Genomic DNA, 15242 nt, shown 5'->3' with positions numbered 1-15242 from the left:
AACATAGCTGGGAAGAACATACAAACAGTAAAACATAAGTAAAGAGTTTAACCCTACATTTACTGGTGTAATCAAATGTTACACATACTCTCTCCATATATGGATGTATGATTAGTTGTATTACACAAAACATAGCTGGGAAGAACATACAAACAGTAAAACATAAGTAAAGAGTTTAACCCTACATTTACTGGTGTAATCAAATGTTACACATACTCTCTCCATATATGGATGTATGATTAGTTGTATTACACAAAACATAGCTGGGAAGAACATACAAACAGTAAAACATAAGTAAAGAGTTTAACCCTACATTTACTGGTGTAATCAAATGTTACACATACTCTCTCCATATATGGATGTATGATTAGTTGTATTACACAAAACATAACTGGCAAGAACATACAAACAGAAAAACATAAGACAAAAGTTTAACCCTACACTTACTGGTGTAATCAAATGTTACACATACTCTCTCCATATATGGATGTATGATTAGTTGTATTACACAAAACATAACTGGGGAGAACATACAAACAGTAAAACATAAGTAAAGAGTTTAACCCTACACTTACTGGTGTAATCAAATGTTACACACACTCTCTCCATATATGGATGTATGATTAGTCGTATTACACAAAACATACAAACAGTGAAACATAAGTAAAGAGTTTAACCCTACACTTACTGGTGTAATCAAATGTTACACATACTCTCTCCATATATGGATGTATGATTAGTCGTATTACACAAAACATAACTGGGGAGAACATACAAACAGTAAAACATAAGTAAAGAGTTTAACCCTACATTTACTGGTGTAATCAAATGTTACACACACTCTCTCCATATATGGATGTATGATTAGTTGTATTACACAAAACATAACTGGGAAGAACATACAAACAGTAAAACATTAGACAAGTAAAGAGTTTAACCCTACATTTACTGGTGTAATCAAATGTTACACATACTCTCACAATACATACATGTATGATTAGTTGTATTACACATAATATAAAATACTTATTGGTATTGAATTATTGCACATGCTCACTATTTTATGTACATAAATATATGAGATGAAATAAGTACCTTCAAACAGGAATTTAATCGTGATCATTCAAACCTAAAGTAAACACAACTTTCTAAATATTATTCTTAAGAGAATATGCACATTTAAAAATTATTCCGTTGTCATTAGTCTTACATTCTCAGAATTCTATCTAAATATAAATATTTTAAATATTCATTACGAGTCAAATATTTAATTAGAATAAACATTCACACAGACAGTATGAGTACCTTCTCATCTGACTCAGAAACCACATTTCTGCTTGCTTCATCTGAGGAGTCACCTTTCTCTAAGTATTCCTCTTCCATTTCTTCATCTTCCTCTTCCATTTCTCCAATATATGAAACTAATTTAGATATTGGCCTCTTGTCTTGAATGCTTGAGGTAGACATTTCACCTTAAAAAAACAAGTATACATGTATTTACATATTTCTTATGGCTAAACAAGATAACATCTGAAGAGAAATAAAAAATTCTAATGTAGTATAATTACAAATAACATTTTCAGTTCTAGGACAAGATTATCCCAGCAAATTCTTTAAAAACTTACATTATAATGAATAATCTCTGATAGGTATATAACAGGATTCAAATAAATTTCTCAGAACTCAAAATGTACTTTCACTATGTTTAATATAAATTTCACACTTTTCAAAGCACAAGGAACATTAAAACTTCCTGGTAAAATATATTACAAGTTATTCATTGAAACTGGTAAAGTTAATTATTACATTGAAAACTACATTAACACATGTACTGTTATTTTGTTGCCACAAACTTAAATTCTTCCTTGTAAAACAATTGCTCTCATTTTACGCATAAACTATTTCTTCTAAGACAATTATCCTCACTCTGCACATAAAATAAACTGTTCCTTTTAAGACAGTTTGGCAACTAGTATTATTTTATTGCCAACAGTATGGAAGAAAACAATCTTAGTGTTCTAGCTGATCGGTCTCTTAAACCATCCAAGCAATGTGCTGTTACTAATGGAAGGGTATGAAGGATTTTAGGTTGTATCTACAAAAATATTGAAGACAAATCTATAGAGGTTGTATATTTTCCTTGTATAGGTTATCGGTTAGGTCACTCTTGGGTATCTTACCTTACGAAGGACATTGAACTGTTGAAAAGAATTAAGAGGAGGGCTACTAGGATGATACCTAGAATAGAAAAGTTGTTACATGAAGAGAGGTTAAGATCTCTGAAATTGTTTTCTCTTAAAAAAAGAAGAGTTAAAATGGATTTGATTGAGGTGTTTAAGATAGTTAAGGGAATTGATAGTGTTAATGCATCATCTTTCTTTCATACTCAATGTTGAGAATCGTAAGACTAGAGGACACAAATATGAATTTTGGCAGGATAGGAGTCTCTTCAGCTAATATAGCTTTATTTTTCTAACAGGGATGTTGGCCTTTGGAATGGTTTGCCTTCAGACGTGGTGGACACAGTTAATTTAAAGGGGTTGAATGGAAGGCTTGATAAATATTTGAATGATAAGATCTGGCTTTGAGTGTTTTATTTTTTCTTATTTACCTTAGATGGTGCAATGGCTTAGATGGACAACAGGTTCCCTGTAATCTATAAATTACATGTGTGTGTGTGTGTTATATATATATATATATATGAATGTAAACTTAAACTGCTACTTAAAAGACAGGTATCCTCATTTTGTGTATAAACTGTTCCTTGTAAGACAATTATCCTCAATTTGTACAATAACTAAACTGCTAAACTGTTCTCTATAAGTCCTTACCTGGAACAAAAAATAAACGTTAATATTTTCCTACACATATTTCTGATTGGTACTTACCTCTCCTCTACTCACATGATAGCTGTTCTTGTTTAGTGCTGCCCTCTATATGCAAATTTTTTTTCATATGCCACAAGCCTTGAATCTCCCACCTACTCCACAATCAAAGTGGCTCACTCAGTCTTCACATGTAAATCATCATGCAACAACCCTCCACCAATAGGATTAGGCAGTAATTAAGCACTAGTTTTAAGTGGGGAGTAAGGTTGGAAAGTGTGAGAGAGGTAAATACCTATCAGAGGTATATTTTTAGTGTTGGAAAATGTTAACTTCCAATACAGTACCTTACCCCCACTCATATAATAGCTAGAATCCCACATTAATAAGGTGAAGAGACCAATATAAGGGATATAGATAACCATTCTTCAAAAGTATCCAAAGAACACTAATGGAATGTGAACCTCTGTTGGGAGAGGAACACATGTGGGAGACAGCATAACTTTTGTACCAGTGATAGAACAAGTGTTGCATAAACAGGCAGAAAAAGGAAGGAACACATCTAATATTGACAGATAAAATGAAAAAAGGACAATATCAGGATAAGAAGGACAAGACATGTAAAATCCAAACTCCCTACGAATGATGGCTGAAAAAAGACCCCCCATACCTGAAGCCTGTGACACGACAATCCAAGTAGTGCTAACTGTAGCTGAAGTTGTGACACAAAATTCTGAGTTCATAATCAACTGTGAGAAAAAGAAAGAAAAACTAAACAAAGGTAAGTCTTCTTGACCATAAACTACAGTGAAGAAACTATAGAAAAAAAAGTAAAAACTTGAAAGCACTACTTCGAAAAAAAGGTAAAAATTTTATGACAAATGAAACATTTGCACAAGACCACGGCTTAATGAAAAGTGATGGCTAAGAAGAATCGAATAAAGAAAGTCCCGTGAATCAGAAGGATGTGTTGCACACCTATTGATGGAGGGTTATCACATGATTATTTACATGCGAAGATGCAGTGAACCATATTGATCGTGGTGTGGATGGGAGTTTCAGGGCTTGTGGCATGCGAAATAATTTTGTATATGGAAAGCAGCACTAAGCAAGAATAGCTATTATGTGATAGGAGGTAAGGTACCATATTGGAAATCAACTTACTTGTTGATCGTGGAGTGCTCTCCTTACTAGCAGGTGGTTTTATCTCTTCTTTCTTGGACAGGAATGTATCTTCCTTATCTGATTCTGCTTCTCCTTCTGAATCAGTGTAATTTGCTGTCAAAGTTGCTAATGCTTCTGTTTTCTGGAAAGGTGAAGCCATTTTGACAAACCTATAATAAAATGAGAGTTAAAAAACCTTAAAAATCAAGTCTCTTTACAATTATTTTGTCCTTTTAATACTATTGCTTGTATTATTAAACATATGCAACAAGACTGAACATAAGAAAAATCAGGATGTGAGAGGACCAAAGCCACACCAAAGTTAATCAGGACAGTTGGTGATAAATGCCCCATTCCCCAAGTAATTATAACATTTTTTTATTTATATACCAATCAAAGAAAACTAAATACTAATCCAACAATAATTATACAAATTCACAAATTTACTCAATATAAAATCCACAGACATTCATTACATGGCATTTTATCATGTAATGATTTTAACTACAGGCTATGAAATTCAGTTTTATGAATAGGTCTGGGCCTGGACATTTAAAAATATATCTACTAAAGTCATTATTACTAATACACATCATCAAGTAAATAATGTTAATTGCAGTATAACAAACCTAGAAAAGGAGATAATTCTGCTTATCAATAGGTCTGAGTCTAGGCTTTTCAAAAGTTGAAAAAGGTATAAGCAAAAATGGAATACATCATTTGAACAATGGCATGAGCAGCTAAATGGTCACTCTTCATGCTACTAGCAAACTGTGCAAGTAAAGCCTCTAAAAAACTTGAAGTTCTAACAGTGTTGGAAATATTGTCTTTAGAATTAGCATAAAATTCTGAATTTATTGTAGCAAAGTTAACAGCACAACTGTCAATATGAAAATTTAAACTACAGCAGAAAAGCAGAGCTAATGTAAGATCCCTTTATGTCTTTGCAATAAGTGCGTGAAAAGTGGGAGAGTGGAGAACTATAAGTAAACGATGCATGCTCTGCAATGTGTAAAGGATATTCAAAAAATCTGAGTCATGTTTTTGTTGACATAATCAGTGTAAACACAACAAGAAAAAACTTTCAGTATTTCAGTGGTAAGATTATTTGATTTACTAGTACTTTGCAATGGCATGATTTTGACTTGCATGATGCTTTTATCATAAACATCTCTCTCTGTATGAAATGTATATTTTCAGAGTAACATAAACTGTGAACAGCTATTTAGTTACATATCTTTATCTTAGCAGAAACAATTAATACAAATCCTATTGATTATGACATGATAATAAGAAAAAGGTAAGAATGAACCCAGGTAAAACTGCTAATCATAGAATGTGGCATTAATGTGTCTTTGGACCAAAAATTAACCAATATTTCAAGAAGAATTTCTGGGGCAACTTAAAATCAGCTGATAAATTACTTGTTCATATGATATAAACTTTATGACTGATCCACTTTACTGAAGAGGATTAAAATAATGGCATTTTGACCTTAAGATGATTTGGTTTCATGTTTGTCTAACATTCTTTATTAAAAGGGTGTTTTTCTCAAAACAACAAATACTGAAATTTTCCTAAGCTTTAATTCTCATTTCCATAAATCTCACAAAGAATTAGTTTTTGGAAGCTTGGTATACAGACCTTGTAAACTTTGTCTGAAACCTAATGTAAAAAAATGAACAACATTTTAAATCAAAACGTTTTGTAACAAAAACATGCATAGCATTAGCATAACACAAATACTCATTATCAGTGTTACATAACATATACTCAATAAAAACTGACCAGAATACTTAGCATTTACCAAAATTTTTATTTTTCCTCAATTGGAAACATATTTCAAATACATATTCATGATTCCACAGAAGTGAGAGATATTACTTTGTACCTTTGCAAAAAAGATTTCTGTACATTTACCAAGCCTTGAATGAACGACACTCCTTACATGTACAGTGCCACTCTATGATGCAATCAGCATTAAACTGTAGTCCTCCACCAACACAACCTCCATGCAGAGTATTACCTTTGAGAACATTGTTTACACCAGACGCTCATTCTTGATGAGGCATAACAGACGTACTGGATGTTACATACACACACGACTGTTTGAATTTAAGTATTGCATGAACATTAAACTTAGTTATTTTTTCAAGCGATAGTTTATTGCAGGTTTGTTTACCTAACTGTGCAAATCACACGTGTGTAGTTCAATTGTTGTGAATTAGCACTTGTTCTATTATTGTATCATGTTACTAGAACCTTATAAGTTTTTCTAGAGTATTATTACATAATAATAACTTGTGTGTGGAAAGTTCTAGGCCTCTGAGTATTTATAAATATACATGTAAAATGTAGTTGAAGTTAGTGAGAGATATAGTCAAATAGATCTAGACTGTGTATATTAGTTTAGCCATAAGTAAAAGTAGCACAGATTGTATTACAATAATCGATTAGAGAAGAATAATTTGTCTTGTCAATTTTGTTCTAAAATAATTGAACAAACCTGTGTGAATTTTGACAAAAAGAGGTAATTGTTTAAAGCTCTGGATACAACTTTAGTAAACAACAGTGTCATATAAGTGAACTTATCACCGATTGTATTGTAATGACAGAGCAGATAAGTATAATTTGTCTTGTCAAATGTGTTCTAAGGTAACTGAATCAGCCTATGTGGACTTTACCAAGAAGAGATAATTAGTTAAAGCTCTGGATACAGATATTGTGATTATCTGTGTAACAAACTTTTGCTATATACATTTAACTTGGTTTTAATATATTATTTTAAAACAAGTGCACTGTGCTGTTTGTTTATTGTTGAAATGTATCGCCAACAAATCATAGACACCTACTGTAAAGAATCCAGCCCATACATACGTAAAAACCCGACACCAGAAATAGGGAGGATGTGCGGATGGTTCTGTGGAAAAGTGAAGATCTATTTGAAATACATTGTCATTAAGGAAAGTGATGCATCATTCTGTGGGAGATCACATCCATTTCATACAGGGAATACTCTTTACCCAGATGTGGAAGAGCAAAAGGTACTGTCAAAACAACTTCCAGCATGTTGTTAAAGCATCACAAAGGTAGCCAGAATGTAAAAACTGCTCCACTGACCTGTATCTCTCATGGGGTTGGCTGAGAATGTATGTGTAATGTGGCTGAGGCAATAAGTAATACCATACAGTATTGAGAATTACTTATGTGAAATGTTTACCAGAATATGCAAGAGCAAAGATGAATCATCCCAGACACATGTCCCGAGATGAACACAAAACCCAACTAGCTGGCATAACCACTGGAAATGGTCTGGTTTATAGAGTAGGGGTGGCCTGTACTAAACTACCAGGTAAACACACCAGCCCTACTTATAATCAAGGTGTGCATCTCAGTGGGATTGCACCAACTCAACGGGGTATTCTCCATATTAACCTCCCACTCTACTAGAAGAAATGTGAGGGAGGAAGTTGCATAAGGGAGAACAAGGGATTACATTGAATAGGGACAGCAGATGATGCTACCAAGATGTAAGGGCAGGATCACACCTTTTGCTATTTTACTTCCCCTGAAGTATGGCCTGGAAGATAATATAGGTATGTAAACTGCTAAAGCAATTCTGCAGAAAACACCATCCACATGATTGGTTCCATTGTCTCTAGTACAGGTATATAGAAATAATAAGGTTGCTGTGGAGGCAGGAAAAAAATAAATATAATAGCCTCTGTGAAGGTAGGTGAATGATGATTGGAGGAAGATGAAAACTAGAAGTAGATGAAACTGTAATGTGGTATAATTAATGTCACAAAGGTGTTGGGGTTGTCAAAATCCTCATCTACAATATTTCAAATGGGGATGGTGATGGCTAGAAGCAAAAGAAGCTGTGAGATGACATGAAAAAGACAAAAGATGTTATCACCCACAGAGAAATAAAGTAATCAAATCAGTTGTCTGACTCAACTGGTCAAAGTGAAAGGAAGTAAGTCATGAGATGAAGAGGAATCCCAGGTAAAAAAAAAAAGGACAATGTTGATTGCCTTGTATAAGTGAGATAAGAGTGAACTGCCTAAACATAACAAAGAAAACAACTGAGGTCAAATGATCATATGAAAGAGAAAGGTAAATAAGGTTGGTTGAAGAAAACATTTGAATACCTTCCCAAGCAGTCAAGTCTTTGGAAGAAATAAACAATCTTGGAATAAATTCACCTGTCCCTACAAGGGAGATATCCAAGGTAAAAATGTCAGAGTGACATCTTCAGCAAATAAGGAGAAAATACATCATTATAGAAAGATGATATAGGAAACAGGTTGCCAAAGGTTCAACAGGGAGATATGTGGGAGCCCTAAGAATTAAATAGAGATTTCAGTCTGGAAGATAAAGAAAATGACTGATAAAAAAGTCCCTGAAGAAGTCGGTAAAAACAAATAAAGGGAGAATGGCCAAGGAAGAGACAAATATATAGAAAGAGATTGGACCAATCTTGAGTCAGACCATCTACAACAAGAGTTGCAAAGTCTTTGAATGATGATCATAAAATTAGAAACTTGGTAGCGAGGGGAGTTATAAAGGTTTTGATGAAAGTATTTCTAAAGTGGGATGTAGAGAATACTTAGCATCTATCAACGTATCTTACAGCTCCTTACACAGTGAGAAACTGATGAGAATACTTAGCATCTATCAACATATCTTACAGCTACTTACACAGTGAGAAACTGATGAGAATACTTAGCATCTATCAACGTATCTTACAGCTCCTTACACAGTGAGAAACTGATGAGAATACTCAGCATTTATCAACATGTCTTACAGCTCCTTACACAGTGAGAAACTGATCAGAATACTTAGCATCCATCAACACAAGTCCTTTGTTTTTTAAAACTCATCAGTTAGATAAATTAATATGTAAAAATATACACAGACTGTTTTCTATGTTAAATACTTTTCCTTTAATTGCAAGCTTTCGGTCATTTTACCAGAGGCTTAATAGGGCCACAACATATTATCAAGAATGTTGTTGCCTGATGAAGGCTCTGGTAAGAGGGCCAAAAGGTCATAATTAAATGAAAAGTATCTAACACAGATTTTTGACAAGCCTCTCTCTCTCTTACACTTTGTTACAGTGAGAAACTGACCAGAATACTCAGAGACTTTCTATGTACAAAACTCTCTTGCAATGCCGTAGATAATGAAAAACTGACCAGAATACTCAACATAAAAGTCTCTTACAACTCCTTAACTCATCTTCTCTTTAACACAAAACAAAGTTTGGCTATTTCATAACAATCAAAAGTTGTCTGTAAAGTTGATCAAGAGAATTAAATGTAAAATCAAGCATTTTCTGAATGTTTGTAGCAATTTAAGTTTGCTATATGAGATCTAAATCACATGTAAGTTGTGATGAGGTTTTTGTAACTTTTGCAGCATATTGGCATTGTTTATGAAGTAAATTAAGAATCGGTCCTTTTAACGAAATGAGAAGAATTTATGTTAATATAAAATGAAACAAATATTTAGAGTTTATAAACCATAAACATTAATGTGTTAACCATAATAAGATTTTTATCTTTAAATACAGCATACTAAGATGATGAGATCAATTGCCTGACTAAGTCAAATATCCAACTCAAACGTTCTTAAAAACTTCCAAAGTTAAATCTATTACATGCACAGTTTTCTCATTTGAGTTATATATTTTTTATGAATTTTAAGTTACATTCTGGATAATCTAGGAACCAACACAAAAAAATTGCACTGAAGCTGGATTAACTTTAAACTCAATTTAATTGAGGTAATATGTCTTTGATTTAGCTAGCTTCTTACCTGCTCTTTAAGTAATTTATATTAGTGTTGTAACAGATATTCTGCTTTAAGACCATAAAAACTGAGATAATACTCCCCAACATCATGGAAAGATCCATACTTTATACTCGTATATACACTGGTTTTATTAGAACTTTCCTGCTTCTAGACGATACAGACTGAGTTATCACTCCTCAACCTCACAGGACAACCTATACTTTATACTCATTCAGTAGACATTACACTGGTTTTGTTACACATTTCTTGCTTAAAGATTACTGAGAACTAGATATAATCTTACATTTCATTCCTTGATCTTTACAGCACAGTATAGTAGATGTTATGCTTCTTTTTACAGGGATCCTGTTAAAAAAAATTGGCATAAATATCAGGTGTTATATGAAATATCATAAAACATTAATTACAAATTATTCTAATAATAAGAATGGGATTATAATAAGAAAGATTACCTTCAAACACTCTCTGTTCACAAGAGAAAAAAAAAATCTGGTACTGCTTGAATGCTGTCGAACAGACATTTGAATATTTAGAACTACGTTCGAATTCTTGGCTAGCGAACAAACCTTCAAACTCCAGATGTAACAAGTCATACCTTAAGACACAAATTAAACAAGTGAAAAAGCAACCAGATGTAGAAACTACAACATGCAGTAGTATTTAAATAACACTGTTGATATCAAATTTCTCCAATCACTGGTGAAAAACAAGTGTACTAATAAAAGTAATCAGTTAGTCAATTAAGGGGTGAGATCCATGTTCTCTAGCACCTACTGTCCAACACTGTTGTAGAAGCTACTACCATAGTTATTATCATCCAAAATTGTACCTTTTGTAGTTTTTACATCTGATACAATTTCAACTAGCTAAATTTGTTTCTTCTGAGTCCAATATTAACATTAACTTCCAATCAGAGCAAGCTATGTACTTCAAGCAAAGCTAAAATTAAACCTGGCAATCAGCATAGCCAATTACATATACCTTTGTTACATTTCTGCTAATAATGATTGTTATGTATTGTTTCATCAGTTGGGTACTCTCACTATTCAAACTATTTTCACCCAAAATCCCAATAATATTTCATGAAGTTTGGCCAGCTTAGGAAAACAATCTTTATAATAAACTTTTTATGATAATAATTGTAAATATAAGTAAAAATTAATGATAATTGATACAATGAATAATATAAACCAATATCATTAATCAAAGTAACAATAAATAATATACCTTACCTAGCACACCGTATTCTTTGAAGCTATTACCACAGTTGTTCTCATCCAAAATTGTACTTTCTGTAGTTTCTAGAACTGATATAATTTTAACTAGTTTAATTTGTTTCTTGTCAAGATGTGACTTGGATTTGTTATATCTACATATGGACTTCTGCTACAAATAATGAAACATTTGAAGACTTATTACTGATTAATTGTTGTTGTTTTTTCCTGAACAAGTCCTGTAGTTAACCATCAAGATGTAAAAATTATGCTTTTAAATCAAGATGTAAAAATTATGCTTAACCAAAGAAAAAAGTTATTTCAAATGCTGATTATCTTGGGGATGAGAAATCTCAGACTTGATGAACTTATTTGTTTCATACTGTACACACATTCCTGTGTCTAGTTAAACTACATATACCAGACAATGAGAAAACCTTGTAAGCTTTCTACTGTGTTAGACTTGTAATAAAATTTACTTTGTTACCCATTCAGCCTGTTTTTAAAGTTCATAAGCATATCTGATTTCTTCTCATCAAAGAAAATCTCGATAGCTTTCAAACAAATATAATCTAATGAGAAATGATAATGGCAATATTTTGATTATTTTCATGAATTGTGTCAGTAATAAATTAAGCTGATCAAACTCGAATTAATCAAAAATAATAATAAGAATCACAATGGCAATATCTCAATTACTTAGATAGATTTTGATTAGTTGATTATTTTTGTGAAATTAATTGCATTAATCATAATTTTGATTTTTACAGTTACTGAATTAAGTTCAGATAATTGTTCAGAGTATGCTTATGATTTAAAAAAAAAATTTGGAGAATCTGTGAACAGCCTGGTTGTATTTTAACTCTTGAAGTAATATTATTGGAGCTGTAGAATTATTTTCTAAAAATGTAAAATCTTTGGTAAAGATGCGAGTCACTGTAATAAAGCCTTTAAATTTACACATAAGGAAATTAAACAAAAATATCAGGCAGAAAGTAGCACTGCCTGTGTAGGGATGGCTTGGATTGTTCATCGAAATGGTATTTTAAACATATCCCCAATAGGTTATCAGAACTTTGCAATACTAAACAGTGTTTCCTTTTATAACAATATCTATGTAATGATTGAGTTACAAGTTCTGTGAAAGTCTATAAATATCATAGCAAAAAGTTTGAATTTCTTGTTCTTTATTCTTCTGCTTCATTTTTTTTATTACATAACTAGAAAATCAAAACAGTGTGATCAACCAATTTCATTAAAGTGATGTAAATTCAAATGTAGTATTCACTTTTATAAGTATTATTAATAACTAGCAGTAATTTTTTAAAAATCATAATCCTAGTATAAAAACGATGTTATAATTTACCCCTTGAAGTTAGCTTTCTTATAGAAATTTAGTGTTCCTTAAAAAAGCTAAAGTACAGGGTGAAACAGGAATTACCAGCAAATAATAGATAAACAATAAATATTACAGTTGGAACTTCAACTTATCTAAAACTTAGTGATAAGTACAACCTTCCTTTTCTATTGAAACACTGCATTAAAAAAAAGCAAACGAGTAAAGAAATAACTTTTCAAAAAAGAAGTAAATGTAGGGATGGCTAATATCAATCCTTCAAAAAAACAATGCAAAGAAGATAGTAACAAAATGTTTCAGAGCATTATAATCATATATGAAAAATATACACTGAATATTTTCTATACAATATTCTGATATTTTATAATTAGGAATCCCAAATATTAAAGGTATGCTTTCATTTACTTCCAATTAATGCAATATATCAAATAATGAAAAAGTAGGAGATTTATTAAACATAAGTCTTTAATATATAATTTTCATTAAAAGGCAGGTGAGCCAGTGTTCAAGGCAAATAAAAATATATCTGAACCAAATAATAAAAGAAAAATACATAAATGAGAAAAAAAACATACCTAAAAATAACAAACTGATAACTCATGATGTAATATTACTATGGCAGTTATTTTAGTAAAAGCGTAGGTATTTCTAACTCAAAAGTCCAAATTGTTATAAGCATTGTTTAAAATAACATAAAATTCAAAAGCAAAATTTCAGGCCATCCCTTCCACAAAACACTAGAAGAACAACTAAAAGTCAGCCCTTATTATTCAAATATTTTTCAATTCATCCATTGAATTTATTACATCTACCATATCTTAAGGCACCCTATTCCAAAGGTCATTTACTCTGATAGAAATATAAAACCAACTTGCCAAAATATATTATCACCATGTAATCACACTATTAACATGTTTGCTGTCACCAGTAGTATTAATAGTTCTTACCCTAGTGCCAACCACTCATTTCTTTTTAACTTAACCCAGGTGTCTAATATTTATATGAGTAACTATACTATGTATAATTAGCTCATTAAAGCCACTAGTAATATGTGACCCACCAGTGTGTCATGTGGTCGATGACTAAGTCAGTTGTGATCCACCTGTGGGACACATGGCATCGAATGTGTTAAATACAAAAACAGATGATGCATCAACACTATTAATTCCCTCAACAATCTTAAACATCTCAATAAGATCCTCCTCTAACTTTTCTTTTTTCAAGGGAAAACAATTCAGAGATCTTAACCTGTCTTTGTATGAAAATCTTTCCATCCAAGGTATCATCCTAGTACTACACTCTGAAACCTTTTCAACAATTTAGTGTCCTGAGATAAGAAGCCCAAGACTGAACATAATAATAATCCAACGTAGCTAACCACTGCACGATGATCATTAAAAGTTAACTTTTACACAAAATTTATTTCTAAATCTTGAACTGTATATATCTATTAATATTATTAATTTAACATGGAATATTTATAAGTATGTGTATGTTTGATCCTAGTGCAAGTTTTTACTGCACACTAAAGATTAAAGTTAGAAATATTAGAATGTAAATACTTTTTTCATACTCCAAATAAGGTTTTCTAGTTTTGAGAAGGTAATCATCAAATAGATTTATCCTCTTATAAATTTACAGATCATCAGCCAACATTAAGCACTTCAATTTTAATATATAGTTAGGCAAATCATTTGTAAATAAGATAAGCAAATGTCCTCAATTACTACCTTGAGGTATACCCAATTCAGCATTTTTATTAGAATGACGACTTTGAAAAACAACTAACTATAAACAATTCATAAGATAAAAGAAATAAATGCAAGCAAATAAAATGAAAAAAAAAAACACAAAATACAAATTTCCTTCACCTTTATTTTATACAATTTCTATAAGCATCATATCAGTTGCAAATCAAACATATCAGACATCCTATTAGTTGAAGTAATTAAAGAAAAACAAATGGCACTCAAATGACCCTGCAATGAACATTTAAATCTCTTTTTTTTCTTTTTTAGTTAAATATATAGGATTTGCATATAGAAAATGTGAGTATAATTATGCTAAATCATTTAACTTTCTCTTGCCTTTTCCTACATAGCTTTTCCTAAAGGCTCCTGTGTTCCCTCTCTGAATCCACTTATACATATTATATTTACATGACCATATAAACTACTAACCATTACAATAATTGATATTTGATCACCACAACCTTGCCGTAAGTTAATATTAATCTTGCGAGACACTGAGTTTATGGCTGAAAATACTGTTAACAGTTATGGTACACATTCTAATCATTATATGTAATATAACTTTAACATTATATTACATTACTAGGTATATACTTTTAATTCTAATCTATAAGTAACTTGCTTTGATCAAAAGTTAATAACAATTTTGGAATAAATTTCTGTGAAGTCAGAAAAAGCTTTCTGAACAGTTTTTTCTACACAAATACATACACACACACATGTAAATATACATTATTTTAAAAAATTCTCACCCTTAAAGAGGTTAGTTAGTATATCAAGAACCTGTCTAAAATAACTCAGTCATAAAGTAACAGCTGCATTTATAACACAGTATCAATAATATTAATAAACTAACAATAATTAAATAAATCTGAATAAAGATAATACTCATTAATAGCAAAACATGCATTGCAAATACACTGGATGCTGCTTATTGTGATCACTTTGGGACACAGTTGCATTGATAGCAATACCCAAATGATAACGTTAACCTATGAAATAAAAATTCAGCAGTCAGTAATGTTTATTGATATAGAGTGGCAAACATATTATCTAAACATTTGAAAGCTGGATTTTTATATTTATTGACATATTTAAAAACAATTAAAGA

The 15242-nt window shown here is 31.4% G+C and overlaps 1 protein-coding gene across 1 annotated transcript in view; it reads right to left on the bottom strand.

The window, feature by feature from the left end:
* LOC106466775 (SAP30-binding protein-like) overlaps window positions 1-11060 on the bottom strand; it is a 19996-nt gene extending 8936 nt beyond the window's left edge. Inside the window, exons 1-4 of the mRNA XM_022394860.1 lie at window positions 11042-11060; window positions 10093-10154; window positions 3990-4159; window positions 1306-1472 (exon numbers count right to left, since the gene is read on the bottom strand). Of these exons, the coding sequence (XP_022250568.1) occupies window positions 1306-1472; window positions 3990-4159; window positions 10093-10094 (339 nt within the window). The 5' untranslated portion in view covers window positions 10095-10154; window positions 11042-11060. The remainder of the gene's footprint in view (window positions 1-1305; window positions 1473-3989; window positions 4160-10092; window positions 10155-11041) is intronic.
* Between the last annotated feature and the right edge of the window lie 4182 nt (window positions 11061-15242).

This window comes from Limulus polyphemus, unplaced genomic scaffold, assembly GCF_000517525.1.
Source record: "Limulus polyphemus unplaced genomic scaffold, Limulus_polyphemus-2.1.2 Scaffold2378, whole genome shotgun sequence".
Lineage (NCBI taxonomy): Eukaryota > Metazoa > Arthropoda > Merostomata > Xiphosura > Limulidae > Limulus > Limulus polyphemus.
Note: the sequence above shows the minus strand (reverse complement) of the source record. Positions and strands in the feature narration are given on the sequence as shown.